The 18515-nt window shown below is 36.2% G+C and overlaps 2 protein-coding genes and 1 long non-coding RNA gene across 6 annotated transcripts; 1 reads left to right on the top strand and 2 right to left on the bottom strand.

The window, feature by feature from the left end:
* Nucleotides 1-2999: 2999 nt before the first annotated feature.
* LOC129314455 (uncharacterized) lies at nucleotides 3000-4582 on the bottom strand. The gene is made up of 3 exons (XR_008594120.1): nucleotides 4021-4582; nucleotides 3477-3906; nucleotides 3000-3385 (listed from the first exon to the last, which is right to left on the bottom strand). It is a non-coding gene; the product is annotated as an uncharacterized LOC129314455 (long non-coding RNA).
* Nucleotides 4583-9579: 4997 nt separating this feature from the next.
* LOC129313524 (E3 ubiquitin-protein ligase RZFP34-like) lies at nucleotides 9580-12273 on the top strand. Its single transcript, XM_054956724.1, has 12 exons — nucleotides 9580-9716; nucleotides 9795-9882; nucleotides 9969-10028; nucleotides 10153-10185; nucleotides 10306-10383; nucleotides 10662-10705; nucleotides 10807-10847; nucleotides 10966-11048; nucleotides 11144-11235; nucleotides 11563-11632; nucleotides 11740-11781; nucleotides 11871-12273. Exons 1-12 carry the CDS (start codon nucleotides 9661-9663, stop codon nucleotides 12024-12026), a joined length of 843 nt encoding a protein of 280 aa, XP_054812699.1. The 5' UTR covers nucleotides 9580-9660; the 3' UTR covers nucleotides 12027-12273.
* A 763-nt stretch (nucleotides 12274-13036) lies between these two features.
* On the bottom strand, nucleotides 13037-17744 carry LOC129313564 (protein SOSEKI 3). 4 transcript variants are annotated; one of them, XM_054956791.1, is made up of 7 exons: nucleotides 17540-17743; nucleotides 17013-17404; nucleotides 16836-16905; nucleotides 16492-16607; nucleotides 15543-16413; nucleotides 14566-14857; nucleotides 13037-14461 (listed from the first exon to the last, which is right to left on the bottom strand). In XM_054956791.1, exons 2-7 carry the CDS (start codon nucleotides 17200-17202, stop codon nucleotides 14384-14386), a joined length of 1617 nt encoding a protein of 538 aa, XP_054812766.1. In that variant the 5' UTR covers nucleotides 17203-17404; nucleotides 17540-17743; the 3' UTR covers nucleotides 13037-14383. The 4 variants fall into 4 exon arrangements, 3 of the variants coding, with proteins under 3 accessions (XP_054812766.1, XP_054812767.1, XP_054812769.1); XM_054956792.1 differs by having other exon boundaries at nucleotides 13037-14459; nucleotides 14565-14857; nucleotides 17013-17743; XR_008594004.1 differs by lacking the exon at nucleotides 13037-14461 and adding an exon at nucleotides 15213-15405 and having other exon boundaries at nucleotides 14717-14857; nucleotides 17013-17744.
* Nucleotides 17745-18515: the final 771 nt, after the last annotated feature.

The raw sequence follows: 18515 nt of genomic DNA, 5'->3' as shown, positions 1-18515 counted from the left end.
TCTCAGACTATAATGAGTGGTTTGGTTCTGTTTTTGTTTTTTTTTTTTTAAAAACCAAACTAAATCAAACTCGTGAACATCTTGGTGGACTCAAATACTCTAACTCCACTTTGTAACAACTCACACTGTCACACGTCATGGAAAACTTGGCAACCACTCATTTTTATAACAAAAGATTTGGTTAGCAAAAGCTCGATCATGCTTTTTACATTAAATAACAATATTACCACCAACCACGGCTGAGGGCGGAAAGCCTTGTCAATTACAAAAATCATGTTGGCAGAGATATTTTCAATTGAGCCCTGCCAGTGATGGAGTCAGGATTTTGAATCAGAAGGGATGGAGTCAAGATCCTCGACGCAAAAAAAAAAAACTTTTATGCCATTTTCAAATTTTTTGTATTTCTTTTTTTTTTCTTTTTATTTGTTTTTCAATTCAACTTTACAAGTGTAGTAAATCAGCGAAATGTATTCAACGAATTTATTTTTGATATTGAATCTTTATTTTTTATTATTATTTTTTAATTAGTTCCTGAATAGTGTCAAATTATTTGAGATAAGAATGATGTGTGTTTAGTTTAGTCAAATTTAAAGTTTTTTTATTTTTTAAATGATTGATAAATAATATTAATATTTAAATATAATGAAATTATGAGCTAATATTCATTGAGTTTTAAATTAAAAAAAATTAGATTTTAAATATTGGTAAAAAAAATTAAAATGAATTTAAAATTTAAAATATTAAAAACTTATACCTCATGCATATCATTTTTCCCAAGTTGATGGGGCATACATGTCGCTCAGCCCATGAGCCCGGCAATGTCCACTTATTAATAGATATGAAGTAATTAAATAACTATAAGAAGAATCGCCTGTGCTCATCATTTACCAATATTTTGTGTGGCCCTCGATGTTGCAATTTTTATCAAACGACTATTTCTAACATTTCCCCCTCAATATCAATAATCGGACCACGCAAGATGGGATCCAAGACAGTGACTTGCCCCAGAGAAACCATTTTATTTTCTGATTCATCAAGTGATCGACGAATATAAAGTCCACATCATGATCAACTGCTTGATACATGAAAGTAATTGATTAAAGTAGAACATATATAGAGACCGCCGGGGGGGGGGGGGGGAAGCGGGCTAGATGTGTTTCTTTGGTTGTGGTTATTGTTATAAAGTATTGATTCGTATGGTGGAAGAGAATCGAATGAAAAGGTCAACCTTTAGGGGATGAAAACAAAAAAAGAAAAATTAAAAATGGCATTGGCATGCATACTTGAGAAGTAGGGGATGAACTACTTAATGACGTGGGAATAAAAGTCATGTTGAATGCCACGGGAATGGAATAAACAAGAAAGCCTGGTACTCACCCCACTGCTCCTGCTTGCAACTAGACACCCCCCCACCTTCATCATGGCTAAAACGGTTCTTCGTCGGCTGTCGGTGAAGCAACCTGGCTATCACAACACACTCTTATATATCAAGTCATTCCAAACGCTCCTATTTATATACATGGTGATCAAAGGACGAAGCATGTGTGTGAGTGACGCAAAGATAGCTCATACTGTTATAAGTATGGGTACAATTTCACAAATTAAATATCCACTCGAGGCAGAGATGAACTCACGGCTTACGTTTGCTTGAGTACTACCCAATGAAGTTTCGTTATCCAGCTGATGTCACAGCAAAAATCGTGGAAAAAATGAATTCTATTTACGCTGAGGCGATATCAATTGCAAAATGTTCTGGCTCGGGTCTTAGAATTGTTGGCAGTGTCAGGCAAATCAACTTTTAAAGGGCACATGATATGAATGGTTCTAATACTCAGTGAAGCAATGCTAGTAAGTGACGAACACTGTTTGATGCTGTTGCCACTTAATTGAGTGACAATTAAGTGAAAAGACAGGGCATTAGAAAACAGAGCGTCAAGAGATGAATATTCAATAGATGCTGATGATGAGACGGTCCCTTCAAACATACGAGGGTGGATGAGGTTATTTAGTGAGGGAATTTCAGTTTCAGCTGAGCTTAAAGGAGAGCATGGGGTTGAATTGCTGAAATTGTGAAGCACGCACGCGCGCACGAGTGTATTAACCATCCACGTAATTTCCATGATCAAGTCAGAGCGAGAACAATGCAGTGCCAATTGATGCGTGGCTCACAATTTGCCTCTTCAATGCAGCTTCAATAATGTACAACTAAAACCATTCCTACACTGTAGTTATATCCAAAGCTTGAAATCAATGACACGACTTGACTGCCCTGAAGCCGAACTCCTTGCTGTTCCCAGTCCAAGACATCCAAGTTGGCAATTTTATTCTCATGAGTTCTGGCTCGTTCTGTTGAACTTGTCAAGGATTCCGTTTCGAATTCTAACGCTGAATAATACTTCATTATTTCATTTTGCTCACAGAAGCAGTGGATGATAATTTGACATAACCAAGTGGAGAAATAACAAGAATCTTCACGGCCTTTAACACGCCCACTGAATGGCCATATCAAGCCATTAGAGGACATCTCGACAAGGCACGCGCCTCCAATATTAGTTGCTATTGCCTGTCACAGAGTGAAGTCAAGCCAACATGCACAATGGATCGGAAAACTTCCCATGGAGGTTATGATACAGCGGTTAATTTTGAAATACTCGTGCTTTTCTGACACGTATACACATGGAGTGGCTTCTGAACACAGCAAACAGAGAATGGAATCATCCAAATGCGCAATGCTTGTAAAAGCATTTTAGGTGTTTAGTTTTTTCTTTAAAAGATTATAATTAATTATTGTCTCTGACATATATCAAGGGTACATTTCATAGCTTTAAATCTTTTGATCTTTTCACTAAATGACTAAAATATATTTTTTGTTTATTAATTTTTAACTGCACACAATTTTAAGTTTTACAAAAGAAGCAAGACTAATAAAATAAAATCAGAATTAAATTAGCTGATTTATAAAATGTAATTTAAGGTTCACATAAGTTTTACTAATAGCATTGGACAAAAACGATGATATTCAAGATTTTCTAAACATATTTCGTGGGTCATGTACCAGCCATTAATTACACGTCGTTGTACACGCTAGTTCAACTAGTTTAATGGCGAGACGATTTGGATTTGTATCCTGGAGTGTGACGCATGACGACACGCCTCTTTGTCTCCCGATCACGGTGTTATTTTGTCTATTACAGGACGAAGTCCGCTTCTAGACATGAATCTTCACAGTGGTTTCATTACAGGCTTACATTAAAATAACACTGAAACGAAGAGCCAAGCTGACTTTTTTTGTTATGAACTCGAATCCTTGGTTGAGAAGAGCGTCAGTAGTCAGCCACAGCTTCAGATTTGGGAGGTTAGTTTCTACCTCACAGCCTTGGTCGACCTTAAACATTATTAATTTTCCTCAGGCAAAAGGCGTGGATATTGAACTAAATCTAAATACGTACATGGGAATAGGACAGAGCTTAACTTACTTTCAGTGTTAACGTGAGTTGAAATGAGTCACAAAGTGTGGCCAACTGTGAATTGTGAATGCTGTACCCTGACAGAGACTCAAGAGCCCTGTAGGGTGAGGAAGCCACCGCTTCGCCTTGGCTGGTTACCACCAGTTTCAGATAAAACTCACTTTCCTCCACTTGTATCACCTCCATCTTCACATAAATGCTTCTCTCCCACACAAGCCAAAAAAATAAACCTGCATGATCTTCTTGCAGAATATTAAATGGTTGTGTGCGCCTTGAACTCGTATCCTCGTGGGGCTTTGATCTGATCCTTGCTTGAGGTCTTGTGATGAGGCTAATATGGAGGACACTTCGAGATCTTCAACCTCGGTCTTCAGCTTCCTGTGCTTGCAGCTCCTGCAGATATGTTGCTGCATCTCCCGAGAATACTTGCCTTGTGTATCTGCAAATACACAGTAGTTCCGTTAAATCTTGCCACTAGTTTTGTTATGCTCACATGGATAAACACACACAGTCCCCGAATTGTTAAGCTCACATGATTGACTTGAAAACACACCTTAGTTATGTTGGGAGCCAGAGAACGCAAAGCATACAGCGCATGCTTCATTCGTCCTCTCCACCTCGTCTCAGAAATCAAAATGATGGAACTCTCAGCTTTCGGCCTTTGTTCTGAATTATCAGCACCAATTGTAGCAGCCGAGGCGGTCGTTGCAGAAGAATAATCTCCGTCGTCGCCGTCGCCGTCGTCGTCTTCGAATTCCTAATGATCTACCGATCTCTCTCTCTTGGCCTGAACGTCGCCATGAAACACGAGAAAGAGCTAAGCGGAGAGTGTGTGGAATTAGTTCATCACTGACAGCTAAGGCAGTGTCAGGACAGACAAATGGGTCGCAGCCCGCAGGGCAGGGGCTTGGAAGGAATTGGCAATTGAAGAAGATATCAGGTATGGGATCGAAGGTGAAGGGGAGTGAGCCTTGGCTCTCACCACAAATCAAATTAGTGAACTGATCAAAGTTTGGATCGTCGTCGAAGTCGTGTACGCCAAACTCATTCATGTTGTCATCCGTGTCATTCACATTCGACGTCGGCGCCATAGATGGATGTTGTGAAAGCCCTAATCCTTGTGATCCTTATCATGTATGTCAGTTTCTGCAGCTATTTATGTATGCCGGCCCGTAGCTAAAAGGGGAGGGGTTTGACTTTAATCTATACGGGTGGGACCAAGGACCAAATCGGTGGTTTTTTATCCACTTGCAAAAATAGTTTTACATTCATTTGAAGAAAGCTCCAAGAGAAAAGAATAAAACTTAAGGCATTTCAACTGGGGAGTTATAATAAGATCGATATTGTTCATATGAACCCAATTCAGTGCAGCATGCAAGGAATGTAAATGATCCAGGCACATCTAGTCACAGGTTTCAGTTCCAGCATGCTGGTTACAAAGCTGTATGTGGCGTCAGCATCTTGAACGTTACCTGGATTGGTATGCATACCGTGTCAGCGCACGCAGACATAAACCTGGATACAAGCCTCCCTGGTGGGTCGGTTTCTGACGTGCGCAAGTTACTATTATAGGCATGAACATGAATGGCGGTCTATGTATATTTATGGACTAGTGTTTGAGGAGCATAATCAAGCGGACATACATTCGCTAGTCTCGAGTTTGTATATTTTTACCTTTAATGTACAGTATAAACAAGGCGGTGCTCCAAAAGGACCTAATATTCTCATTGCACTGTAATGGGCCCTCTAGATTATTGGGTTGGGCATCACAAACATAAAGGCCGGATGAAGTGTTTCCAACGTTTAGGAATCGTCCGGACTGTTTGTCATAATTGGGCTCCAATGCATGTAATGGGCCCACTTGAGTATTGGGCGGCCCAATGGTTCAATCTCCGAGAAACAGGCGCCAGCTGATGGTGGGGATTTGGTGTTTTACGATAGTTGATTTCCTGGATTCAAAGTCGTGTATAAATCTGCAGTCTTTTCTGAATTTATGGTGTTTAGAGCGGTGGAGACTGGTTTGTATGTGCACTGGAAATTAAAATTACTAAATTAAATTACTACCCCTCTAATCTTGTTTATAGGTCATTTTTATTTTTTTATTAGAATTAATAAAACCCTTAACTCTCTCTCTCAAAATTTAATAAATTAATAACTGGTCATATACTAGTTTTAACAATAAAATGTTAAAAAAATTAATTTTTAGTCCTTCAATTTTTAACTCAATTCATTAATTATAACTTGTTGTGACTTAATCTATCAACTTTTGATACACTTGTGATTTAATCCTTATTTTTTAATTTTTTGTAAAAAAGTATCCTTACCAAATAAGAGAAATAAAAGAAATACTTATATCTTACTCTAAAATACCCTTCTCTTTTTCTTGACGTGAGATCTAAACCAACATGAAAATATATAACTAACAAAAGCTGATGAATCTAGTTACAGCGAATCATAGTTAAGGAACTGAGTTTCAGTTAAGTTAAAAGTTAAAAAACTAAAAGATTAATTTTTTAAATATTTTAACATTTAATAACCTTTCAAGTTTTAATGGGGGTAAAGGGATGAAAAATGAACATAATAATCATTAAAGTACCTCTTTAATAAGATAAAACCAAATACACTCACTCTATCCTACAAGTAAGACTAAAGGAATGCACTTTGTGTAAAGTTACAAATAGATCCTGTGAAATATACTTATTCACAAATAAGCTTACAAACTTTAGAAAGTAGGGTCAGATTTCGTGGGATGAGTGTGGTTTGAAATTATAGTGCAAATACAATACTGCTTTTACTTGTAATGCATGATCAAATTAAATATTGCATATGTGAAGTTATAGTTATAAAAAATTGAAGTGATAATTGTAAATTATTAATAAAATATACGTGAATGATTAGCATTAAACTTTTTAGTAATGCACGATTGGTTTAACTATTAAATATGTAAAGTTATAGTTATAAAATATCGAAGTGATAGTTGTAAATTATTAATGAGATATTTTTAAAATTCAAGTTAAATTACAAATTTAGGTTAAACTTTATTAGTAGCACATTATCAGTTTAATTGTTAAATGTGTGGACTTATGGCTGTATAAAGTTGAAGCGATGGTTGTAAATTGCCAATAAAATGATTGTAGATTATTTAATTGATGTAATGTATTTTTAATATGGGCATCATTATTATTACACTTCGATTTTAAAATGCACCCATGTCTCAAGAGACTCCACTATAATTTTTAAATTTCATGAATCTTATTTATAAATAACTCTACTTTATAAGATTTATATATAACTTTCTATACATTTTAATTACTTTGATCTCACTTCTGTATCTTTATTCCTCCTTACAACACTATGAATTGAATTATATGTGAGGGTCAAAACAAGTTACGTTACATGAAGTTATATTAATCCATGGAATTAAATTAAAATTCGATGGGTCAAGGATGATTTTTGTTCCAACTGTACTTGAAAAATTAGTGAGTATCTTGGACTTAAAACGAGGATCAATTTCATTTCTCAATGTCAAATATTCTTTTCATTTTTACATTGTCATTTCTTCATCATCAACAAGCCTCACATTATACATTTTTAAATATTTTTATTATAAAATATTGCAATTTAAGGTACTACTGATTCTTTAAGATAAAACTAAAGAGCAAAAAATGATTCTTTATTTAACATTAAATTACTAATAAAATAATTTTAAAAATTTGGGCTAATCTTTATTAGTAGCATTTAGCCAATTTAATTGTTAGATATGTGAACTTATGATTTTATAAAGTTAAAATGATAGTTGTAAATTATCAATTAAGTGATTGTAAATTATTCAATTGATATAATGCATTATTATTTTTACACCCCAATTTTAAACTACACTCAAATTTCAAGATATTTGATTATGATTTTTAAATTTCACGAAACTTGTTTATAAATAATTCTACTTTATAAGACTCATACATAAATTTTCATACATTTTAATCACTTTGATCTTGCTTCTCTATCTTTATTTTTCTTTACATCACTGTGAATTGAATTACATGTGAGGATCAGAACAAATTATGCTATATGAAATTATATTAATCCATGAAATTAAATTGAAATTCAATGGGTTAAAATGATTCAATGAGTATCTTGAACTTAAGTGAAGGTCAACTCTATTTTTAACTTTAAAAATTCTTTTCATTATTTACCTTATTGTTTTTTCATTATTAGTGAGCCTTATATTACATTTTTTAATATTTTTATTATAAAATACTGTAATTCAAGGTGCTACTGATTTTTAAGGTAAATTGAGAGATAAAAAATGATTATTTATTCAATATTTTATAATAAAAATATTATAAAAATTCAACATTGGTCCATTAACAGTAAAAGCAAGACGAGTTAGTGTCAAGGCTATCGAGAGAAAAAATTTCTAACATTGAAGAATAGAATAAATTTTTATTTAAGCTTGGAACGCTCACTTAAAATAAAAAGGTGGAGGAATAAAAACGACATTTGGTCTAAATTTAACAAAGAAGAAATTTAACAAAGAAGTATGAGTGCCTTCAACATGACTCCGAGCAACCAAAAGATGCTCGTGTCAGTGTCAGACGTCGTGCACGGGTAGCAGTTTTACCGCCCCCTTCCCAAACTGTTCCCCGTTCATTCCCAAACGCACACCTACTCGGCTCTTGCTCCCCATTGTTTATCACCGTTCTAGTCTTTTTTCTTTTTTTTTTCCCTTTCAATTCTACAATTATTCTAAACTATGCAGGGGGCGACCTCAGACCTCTTATCTTTTGGTAAATTTGAAACATATACCAATTTTGCCAATAATTAACATCATTATCTTTTAAAAATATTCAAAACAATTCAAACCGATTATATAAAAATAATTGAGTTGATATACAATTTGAATGCTACATTATAAATTTAATAGTGATTTAAATTTTAAATTTTTAAAAGCTCAATTGATAAATGCGTGTTCAACTTTAACGGTAAGAACGAAATTGTCTTAAATTTAATTGTTTAATATTTAAAAATGTACTTTTTATAAGTTTGTAATTCAAATCATCTATAACTTTATAGTTTAAAGTTTAAATTTCATATTAACCTAAATAAATGAAATAAACTAATCAAAAACTGACTATGGAGGAAGTCTAGTTTGATTTTCATCATAGTAAAATCTTTTGATTCATATCAGTTCAAGTTTTTATGTCTTGAAATTTGAACCATACCAAGCCATACATTATTATACCTATATTATATATTTTTATAAATTTATTTAATTTTTTTATCTTTCCCAGATTAGTTATATATAAATTATTAGTTAAAAATATATTACAATTAATTAAATATTATCTATAATTTTTTTATATTCATTTCTTAATTATATTTTTATAATTAAGATTTGTAAAAATAACATATTAGTTTTTAATAGTCAAATGTGTTAAATATTTTTTTATAATTAAATTTTATCAAAACACCTTTAATTATTTACTTAAAAATGGAATATATGAAAGTGGAGGAGATTAAAAAATATTAGGAAAATTTTGGCAGATGCAAAATCTTCACCACGCTTTAAAAATGGGAAGAGAATTGATGGAAGGTGAGAGTTGAGAGTCGAGACCGAGTTAGACAGACAGGAGTGGCATTTAGCAAAATAAAACCCGGGGGGGGGGGGGAGGGAGCGTTAACCGGTTGGCCGTTCCGGTTAAGAGCAAGTGTATGGCAAAGATAAAATAAAACAAGAGTAGCATTTAGCAACACATGTAGATAATAAATAAAAGATTTATTTAAAAAAGAAAACGGATTCAGGGGTGTCAGGGACCTTTCCAAATGGCAAAACCAGCTGTTGTTTTGTCCATTGCTAAGTTATAATATGTTGGGTCCAGCCAGAGCCCGTTATTATTATTATTTTTTATGATACGGAGCCAGAGCCTAATTTGATTAACGGTGACAACTGACAACATTTGGGTGTGACTGTGAGTGTGCGTGTGCCGATAACGTCGGAGACAAAGAGAGGCGCAAACATGAAGCGTCGTCAATCTTATCACCTCTTGCGTGTTGCCCTGTCAGCACCCTCCTGGCTGCCTCTTTCTCAATAACTCGTGGATTGCCCTTTCTCTCTCCCCGTCTTTCCCTCCCCCTCTCCCCCTCTCTATATATTCTCTCTCGTTATCCATTTCCTTGTCCACCATCATCTCTCATGGAAACCCACTCTCTCCTCTCTTCCTCCTCTGAATCCCCTGTTCAGCATTTCGGGTATGCTTCCCCTTCCTTTCTCTTCATCCTCGCCCTCTCTCCCCCGCTCATTCTTTTCCTCTGTTTTGTCTCTCTCAGCTGCAGACACTACAGAAGGAGCTGCAGGATCAGAGCACCCTGCTGCAATGAAATTTTTGGCTGTCGCCATTGTCATAATGAAGCTAAGGTATCCTTCTCTCTCCTTTCTTCTCTGGTTCTTCTCCTTCGCCATTGCCAGAATTGGCGGTTTCCCTTTTGTTTTCCTGTCAACAGAACTCCGACGAAGTCGATCCCATCCATCGTCACGATGTTCCCCGCCACGATATTACAAAGGTTCGCATTTTTCTTGCTTTCCAATTTCATCTTACCTTTTCCCTGTCATTTTAGCCTCGCTCAATTTTATGTACGCCATATTCCTGGTTTTTTACTCTTTTTTGTTTTTTGTTTTTGATTTCAGGTTATCTGTTCTTCATGCAATACAGAACAAGATGTGAGTTCTCTAAACTTTTCTCTTACAAGTGTTTTCATAACTTCACCGTTGTGATCAAAAGATAATTTAGAGAAATAATGGTGCGGTTATTCATCCATTATTTTTCTCCTGCACTACCAGGTTCAACAGTGTTGCATTAACTGTGGAATGTGCATGGGGAAGTACTTCTGCGCTACTTGCAAATTCTTCGATGATGATGTAAGTTTCCCAATGCGATCGACACTTTAAAAAAAAAAAAAATTTGACACGGCAAGCAAAAGCTTGAACAGGGCAAAAAGGCACTAAAAATATATATATATAAAAAAAAAAAGCAAGAAACTATAAGTAAGATGAAAACAGCATCTTCTCTTCTCGCGACAGTGCGATCAACATTGAATCAAAACATATACTCCAAAAGTTCCTTTCTTTCGGGTTCCATTTTCATGTCTTGGTTTTCCAAATTATATATTAAAAGAATGCGTCTCTGCATCTTCCAGATTTCGAAGAAGCAATACCACTGTGATGAATGTGGCATCTGCAGGTGACATCTTCACCCAGTTATCTTTTTTCTTTTTTCTTTTTTAAATTCAATCTGCAAACTGTCATCACCAAAAATTGATTAGGATCGTTTAATTTGTACAGAACTGGAGGCAAGGACAACTTTTTCCACTGTATGAGATGTGGTGAGATCAACGTCTGAACACATGAATGAAGGCTTCTTCTATAAGCCCAAACATAAAAATTCCAGATTTCCTTTTCCGCTTTGGCTGATCAATTTGAATTTGCTCGTGCTTGTTTTAGGCTGTTGCTACTCTAATGTGATGAAAGAAGGACACCGATGTGTCGAACGCGCAATGCATCACAATTGTCCCGTTTGTATTGAGGTAAGGCAAAATCAAATGAATTTCTTTTCTTCAATCTTTAAAGAAAGTTCTCTGATGGTCAGTGAGATGATTTCAATTTCACCCCCAATTTGTAGTATCTATTTGATACCTTGCGAGACATTACCGTCTTGCCTTGCGGCCATACCATACATTTGGAGTGTGTTAGAGAGATGGAGAAACATTGCAGGTAAAGCTATTTATACATCTCTCTCGTGAGTGTTTTGAGTTAAACTGATTTGTGACTATAGTTAACCTCGGCTAAATATTTGGACCGGCGACAGCAAATTTATATTATGGTTCAAGGACTGGCCTTATACAAATTTTAAGGCCCAGTAGGTTTGATCGAGGCCTATGAAGCCCAATCCTGGAACTCATTAGAAGTCTATTTGCCTTTGGGCCATGCCAGTCCATCAATGAGTGAAATGTCACTCAATCGTTCTATGTTGGCTCGAGGCCCCTATTTATAATATTGAGAAAATCTTGAAAGAAACCAATTACTCTTTTGATCTTTCAGGTATTCATGCCCTGTTTGCTCAAAATCCATATGCGACATGTCAAGTCTTTGGAAGAAGCTTGACCAAGTGGTATGCGCGCGCGCTTTTTTCTTCTGTTGATCAGATTAGTTGATATTAGTGATGGATTTGGGCTTTCATAGACTGACTTTCTGGTCGGTATTGGAACTTTGTGATAGATTGCTTCAACACCAATGCCTGAAGCTTACAAAGACAAGATGGTAAGTAATGACCAGGACAACCTTTGAACAGTTGAGAAATGGCACATTAATGTTGCAATTGAGGTAACGAGGTTGTTATCTGGCATCAGGTGTGGATACTATGCAATGATTGTGGAGTGAACTCTCAAGTGCAATTCCACGTTGTTGCTCACAAGTGTTGGAAATGCAACTCTTACAACACAAGACGGAGACAAGGAAGCCCTAGCCCTGCGTGCACTTCTTCAGTGACCGAGATGGTGAGATGAAGCTATTGAAGTGGGGAGAAACAAGGGAGGTCTTGTGAAAATCCTTAGCTCGAGTTTTCTTGATTCTTGTTCGAGTTTATTTTGATACATATTGAAAAACAGGGTAGTAAACTTGCCTGGGAAAGTATGCAAGTAGGGAAGTTCTGTGCATAAAAGCAGTGACGGAGCCAAGATCCTGGGTTAGGGGGGTAATGATGGAGTTAAGATTTTTAATAAAAAGAAGACATTTCTGTCTCTTTTAAATCAACTATTTCTCTTTTCTTTTTTCTTTTTCTTTGTTCCCTATCTAGCTTTCAATTGTAGATTAATAAGTGTAGTGAGCTAGTGAAAAACATTTACCCAATTTACTTTTGAGTTTTAAATCTTCATTATTTATCATTGCCTTTTTTAACTAATTCTTGAGCAATATTCAGAATGAGGAGCGAGTCTATTTAATCATATTAATTTTTTTTATTTTTTAAATAATTAATAAATTATATTGGTGTTTAGGTATAGTGAAATTGTAGGCTAATATTCATAAGGTTAAGTTAAAAATTTGAATAGATCAGAGCTAAAAAAGTAATATTGAAATAAGTTTAAAGTTTAAAATATGAAAATAAAGAGGTGCAAAGTATAATAAATAAAAGATATAAATTACAAAATATAAAAATCTATATTTTCAAACATGTCATTTTTTTCAAGTGCCCTCTCTCAATTACATGTCCTCTACTGCATAGAAGTCTTTTTCTCAATGCAATTCCTTGTTCGTTGCCTTTCCGCTTCATCGGTTTCCAGAGCATGAAGAGTTCATGAAATCACTCACGAGCAAATAATAGCAGCTTAGGCAGAAATGACTGCAAAAATTGATCAAATATCACTTTCAACTTAAATTACACACCTCTGGTATCTGTTGTTATATTCGATTATATCGTGTTACAAGCATATAAATACTAATGCGCCATGGTATTTTCCAAAGCCAAGCTTAGAAAGAGAGCAAAACAAATATAATGACTAGTTACCAGATTTCGAAATTGTAAAGAACGTATAATCTGTAGTTAAAATTCAAAGTATGCATCTGCTTATGAGTAATTGCATACCAACACAAGCAGCAGCAATGAAAAGCGGCAGTTCCACTACAAGTTGGGCTGTCTTCAACTCACTCTTCAGGCGCTTTTCTATTTAAATTTTGTATCTACTAAAATAAAAAAAATTAAATATAAAAATAAAACAAGATTAAATGTGGAGCATCTAAATGACAGAGGATCATATTCCGCGGCTCCTCCAAGAAAACACTTTGCTCAGGTGAAAAAGACTGCTATGTGAGAGAATCAACACCAGAGACCAGGTGGCCTACGTGTCCTTTAAGCAGGAGAAAAGCCAGCAGCAGACAGATTTCTTAGCTCTTCAAGATCTCAGTGGCCAGACCAAAGCATGAAAGTACCAAGTCAACCACACCTTTCCAAACGAACAAGAGTTTTAGACAAAGTAGCGTCGAGGACACAGGTAAGGAACCGCTTCAAAGCTTCCATTTCCCTTCAGAATCCCCTCGTCCTGTTGCTCTGCCTTAGTCTTCGAAAAAAGTTCTCTTTTTCGTGTTACTGTGTACATGAGCCACTCATATACTACTAATCTTTCTGTGGCACCTGATTTCGCTTACTCTGGCTTACATAGAAATACTACACCTTCACTTAATCTATAACAAGATATTATTAATCACTTGAAACAAAGCGCTTGGCAAACAGCATCATAGCTATTGACTCGATCGCTCCAATTATCTTCTTCCTCATCATTGCTGATCATTTTATGGGCCTCTCGACTACAAACAGCAAATCGTCAAATTCAAACCGTCTACAGCGACTTCGATTCCAACATATGGTAAAAAAACACAAACACACACACTTTTAAATGCCTTTTTATGCTTAAGCTTTTTGTACTAGCGTCGTTATCCGAGCTATGTTAACAGGGCGTTAACTCATGCTTGGCAAGATCAACGTCTGTGCCCACAGAGGGGTTTGAAGATGACCAGCACTTTCTGGCATCTTGGAACCCTAATAACGTAACAAAACTCTAGTTTTCCAAAAAAAAAAAAAAAAAAACCAAAGGGTGGTAATAGCCCAATAGGAGACTCGTACTGTTTAAAAAGAAAAGGGGGAAAAAAGAAGGGTTACAATACAACAAAGTGAGCGAACGCTTAAACCTGCTCAAAAAATTTACAGGAAATGGACCACCGGGGACCACACCGGCCTCACCACCTTTCCTTTGCAGCAAGTAGGTTTTACGAGACTGTCGCGTGGACCTACCAATATATTTACCATCATGCTAAATTCAAACTAAAGCTGAAAACCAGCAGTTTTGCCCTTTGCCTGACCAATGAAACTTTAAATTTGAGAGCTGCTTGATGCTGTCTCGAAAAATGGTTTAGATTGGATTATAACCCGAGCTCCCGAAGCAAGCCTGTTGGGTTAAAATTAAAATTATAAATAAATATTGCTGAAAACTTGGAAAACAAGCTGACATATGTAAAACGTCAAGAGAACCAAGCTAGAGCCAACACTTAACTTTCTTCAATTTGGATCACCTCCTCTTCCTTGCATGAGTCAATCTTCTTCGATTGCTTTTTGCCCGTTGAGGGTTCAGTTATCCTCTTGCTGCTACCATTTGATGTCACAGGAGATATGCTTTTGCCATCAGTTCGATCCGAGGAGTTTCTTGGTCCATCAGAAACAGGGGATCTCATGGATTCACTTCGTGAATGCTTGCTAAATGAAGCCTTGATTGATCGTAGAATACATTTTGAATGTCCTGCCGATGATTCCTCCTTGTCATCTTGTGGATTGAGTTCTCTGCAGGCCCTGCACATTTGCATGCTAGATATGTTACAGAGGAAGATTAGTCTGGATATGACAATCTAAGCCGATTAGGAAAGTCTAGATTCGTTACATGGGAAGATTTATCAGGATATGATAACCGCATCAGATAACAATCCAAACCAATTAAGAAAGTCTGAAGCAAGAATTTACCAAGCCAGTCGTGATAATTACTGGTCCAATGCCTTTTAAAAGAAATCTCCATCGACTCATTTGTCTTTTAAAATAATAAGAACAGACACTTGAATGAACAAATATGACTCCAAATTGAGAAAATTTCTTCCAAGTGCAACGATATATCTATATTGCTTCGTTTTTCCTTAAAGAATCATTTACTTACAAGGGAGGGGGGGGGGTTTATTGCATCAACTGCAATCCACCTGAATTTTTAGCCTAGCCTGCCCTCATCCACTATGTAACATGAATCCAAAAATCAGTACAGCCAACCCAATAGAGCTGAATCATTCAATATATCATCCCTCAAGAGCTCAACTTCAAATAAGCAAGGCTAGTGCTGTCCACGGTACAAGTAACTAAACATGGAATGCACCACCAAGTGTTGTGAGATTGGATTGATTTGCCGGAACCATAATTTGTAGGAAAGGAAGCAATAACTCTTCCAAATACTAATTTGTAATGTTGTAAGAATAATATTGAAGGCAAAACCTACCTTTCATCATTGTAGGAAGAAGAGCGTTTCAGAACATTTTGTCCATCTGCTTCTTCCTTTGGTATCTTGGTCTCAATTAAGCTCCCACTAAAATATTCTTTGTCCTCCAATCTCAGAGCCATCAGCCTCGGATTCTCTGCTAGGCAATCAAGTTCACCCAACATGATAGAAGTTGAGAACAGTGGAGAAGGGAACTTTGAATGGGAAAACCGAGGCTTATAGGATGGAATAAGACCAAAACTGTGATTTTTCACAGATATTGACCCACAAGAGATCAGTTGCATCAGCAAATTTGAGGCTTTCAGTCTTGTGTTGGCTGGGACCCGAATATCTTCCTGTTCCAGAATCCTAAAGCTGTTCATCTTACTAGCATCAGCTCTAATCAAGGATTCCAAAGTTTCAGTTTTACCACCAGAAGACAATGGACTAGAAGTTGAGGGAGGAGGAGAAACTGTATCCCTACAGATTTCTGAATTATCTTTCACTTGTTGTGCTAATGCTTGACAGGTTTTATAGCATTCAGGTACTGACAAACCATCATCTGTTGATACACCCCTTGTGCAGGTTTCCAGTGTTTTATGTCTGCCACCACCTTCTTCTGTTTGAGTTGATGCATCAGCCAATCCATCAGTCTTATAGATTTTGTACTCTGTCAAGCTAAGAGTGGCACTCTTTCTAGCTCTAGACTCTGGAGAAGCATCAGAGGAACCCGTATGTTGTCCAGGGGAAAGCTCATCATCTTGGGACTGCCTTGTCTCTTTCCCATTCAAGCTAGAGGAGGAGGAAGCTTCATCATGGCTCCTAGAAGAAGCTGGTTCCGGCAACTGCTTCAGGCTCTGTAGTTTGACATTGCTAATGGGACTGTAACGATCTGTAAGACAAATCACAATGTTCAAGGTCTCGTGTATTAGTTCATTCAGGACCTAAATACAGCAGTTATCATATTTACCTGAATTGGATTCCTCAAAGAGCTCTGATCCTTTGAGGACATACTCATTGCCATGGGCTGGCAGTATTAGATCATCTTCACAGAGATCATGCCACACAAATCCATTCTTGTAGCTTCTGAATAACATAATTAAGATATAAATCTATGATGAGAACCATACTAAATGATTTGGTTGTAGAGACAAAAACTTAAAGCTCAAGTCTTAACAACCTTGATAGTTCCATCTCAAGTCTTAAGTTAAAACGGATGAAGGATAGTTACACGTTCTCAGAATATGTTTTACTATAGGTTTCGCATCACGTAAATCGAACACCAGGAAAAAAGAAAAGTAGCATTTTTCTTACCTCTTACATGACCATGAATACAAAGAAGCCATTCCTCTACCTCTTAAAGCGTTGAGCTTATCAATCACATCTGCAAACAAAAAGTTCCTCAAAACCACACACCAGTACCACAAACACACGAGAATAAATCCCAAAAGAGAAAAAGAGAAAAGAGTTGGTCATTCATTTCATTAGTACCTCTCAAGTATAGTCCATCTGGAGAGGAAAGCGGGACCTCCATGAAGTGAGGATGCTCTAGTTGCCTGTTCCGACACAGATAGTAAATCACCGGTACTTTCCGATTCTGTTGGTATTTTGGCGACCTCTCCGTCCATACTTTAGCCCTCTCCGGACTCACTTGACGATACTTCTTCATTCGCGCGTCCATACCCTCATCCAGAACCGCAGCCAGACCAGTCGTCGTAGAATGGAATCTCCCTCAAAAACTCAAACCTCTCAGCTGCGATTCCTCGATCGAAGCTCTACGGTTTTCTTTGCTTCAATATTTTTGGACCTGAAGAAGAACCCTATGGTACACATATCTTCAATTCGCAGAGAAACATCAGAGTTGCAAATTTGCACCCTTCTCACTAAGTGGGAAAAAAAATCGAAATTCAGGTGAAGGAGCTGCGCTGCTGAGATGGAAGTTATGGAGAGAAGAAGCGGAGAAGAAAGCCAAATCCTCAGAAAAGTGAGAGAGGGGAAAAGGGAGGAGAAGCCGTTACCAGTGGATGGAGAGGTTGAGAAACGGACGCCCGCATTTAAAGCGTTGACATAAAGACACTGCGGTGTGGTGGGAATGGGTTGCAGGAAGACGATGAAACAGACAGAGACGAAAGGGAGAAACTTGCAAATAATTTTTGGCTGATGTCGCTGTGAACTGTGAAGTCTGAAGAAGTGTGAGAACTGAGTAGCTCACTCTTCTTCGGCTTTTACCCTTTTACCCGCTTTTTATAGTACTCTGTGGTCTTCTTGTTCTTTCTCAATCTTCCACCTTGGCCCATCCTACTTCAAATCAACCGCGCTTAATCCCCAACAAGATCGCACGGGGGGTAGGAAAATTTTATTTTATTTAATTTAAAACATTATAGAGAGGAGATAAGTGGTAGAAGATTTTGATTTATTTAACTTAAGTATTATTTAATGTTAGCTGAATATAAATAATTTAAGAAAAAAATAAAGAAGAAAAAAAAATTTAGATCATTGATAGAAGAAATAACAAAAGATTGAGAAGCAGCATAGTGGACAAAGAAGCCGTGGATGAAAAAAAGAACATGAGAGAAAGTGAAGGGCTAATAATTGGGAAGGACAGCTCGTGAAAAATGAAAAAAAAAAAAAAGGGAAAGAGAGAAACTTTGCTGTTCAAACAACTGTAGATCTACAATATTCTTGGCAGATTTTACAGTATAAGAAGATGTTTTATAGACTTGGCAGTTATAGTTAGGTTCCGAAATTTTAAATCAATGATAGTTAAGTTGTGATAAAAAATTTAAAAAAAGTTAAAATTATCAATTTAAATAATTATAAATTTAAAATTTTTAATTACAAATACATATTTAAATATTAAATATAAGTCTAATATTGTAACAAAAATTTTTATTTATAAATATTTAAATTAATATTTATAATTTATTTTTTAAAATTTTTTAATCAAAATTTAAATGTTATTAATTCAAATTTTTAAGACCTACTCCCTCTGTT

Source organism: Prosopis cineraria, unplaced genomic scaffold, assembly GCF_029017545.1.
Source record: "Prosopis cineraria cultivar Desert tree isolate PC_DT_omini unplaced genomic scaffold, ASM2901754v1 PC6, whole genome shotgun sequence".
Lineage (NCBI taxonomy): Eukaryota > Viridiplantae > Streptophyta > Magnoliopsida > Fabales > Fabaceae > Prosopis > Prosopis cineraria.
Note: the sequence above shows the minus strand (reverse complement) of the source record. Positions and strands in the feature narration are given on the sequence as shown.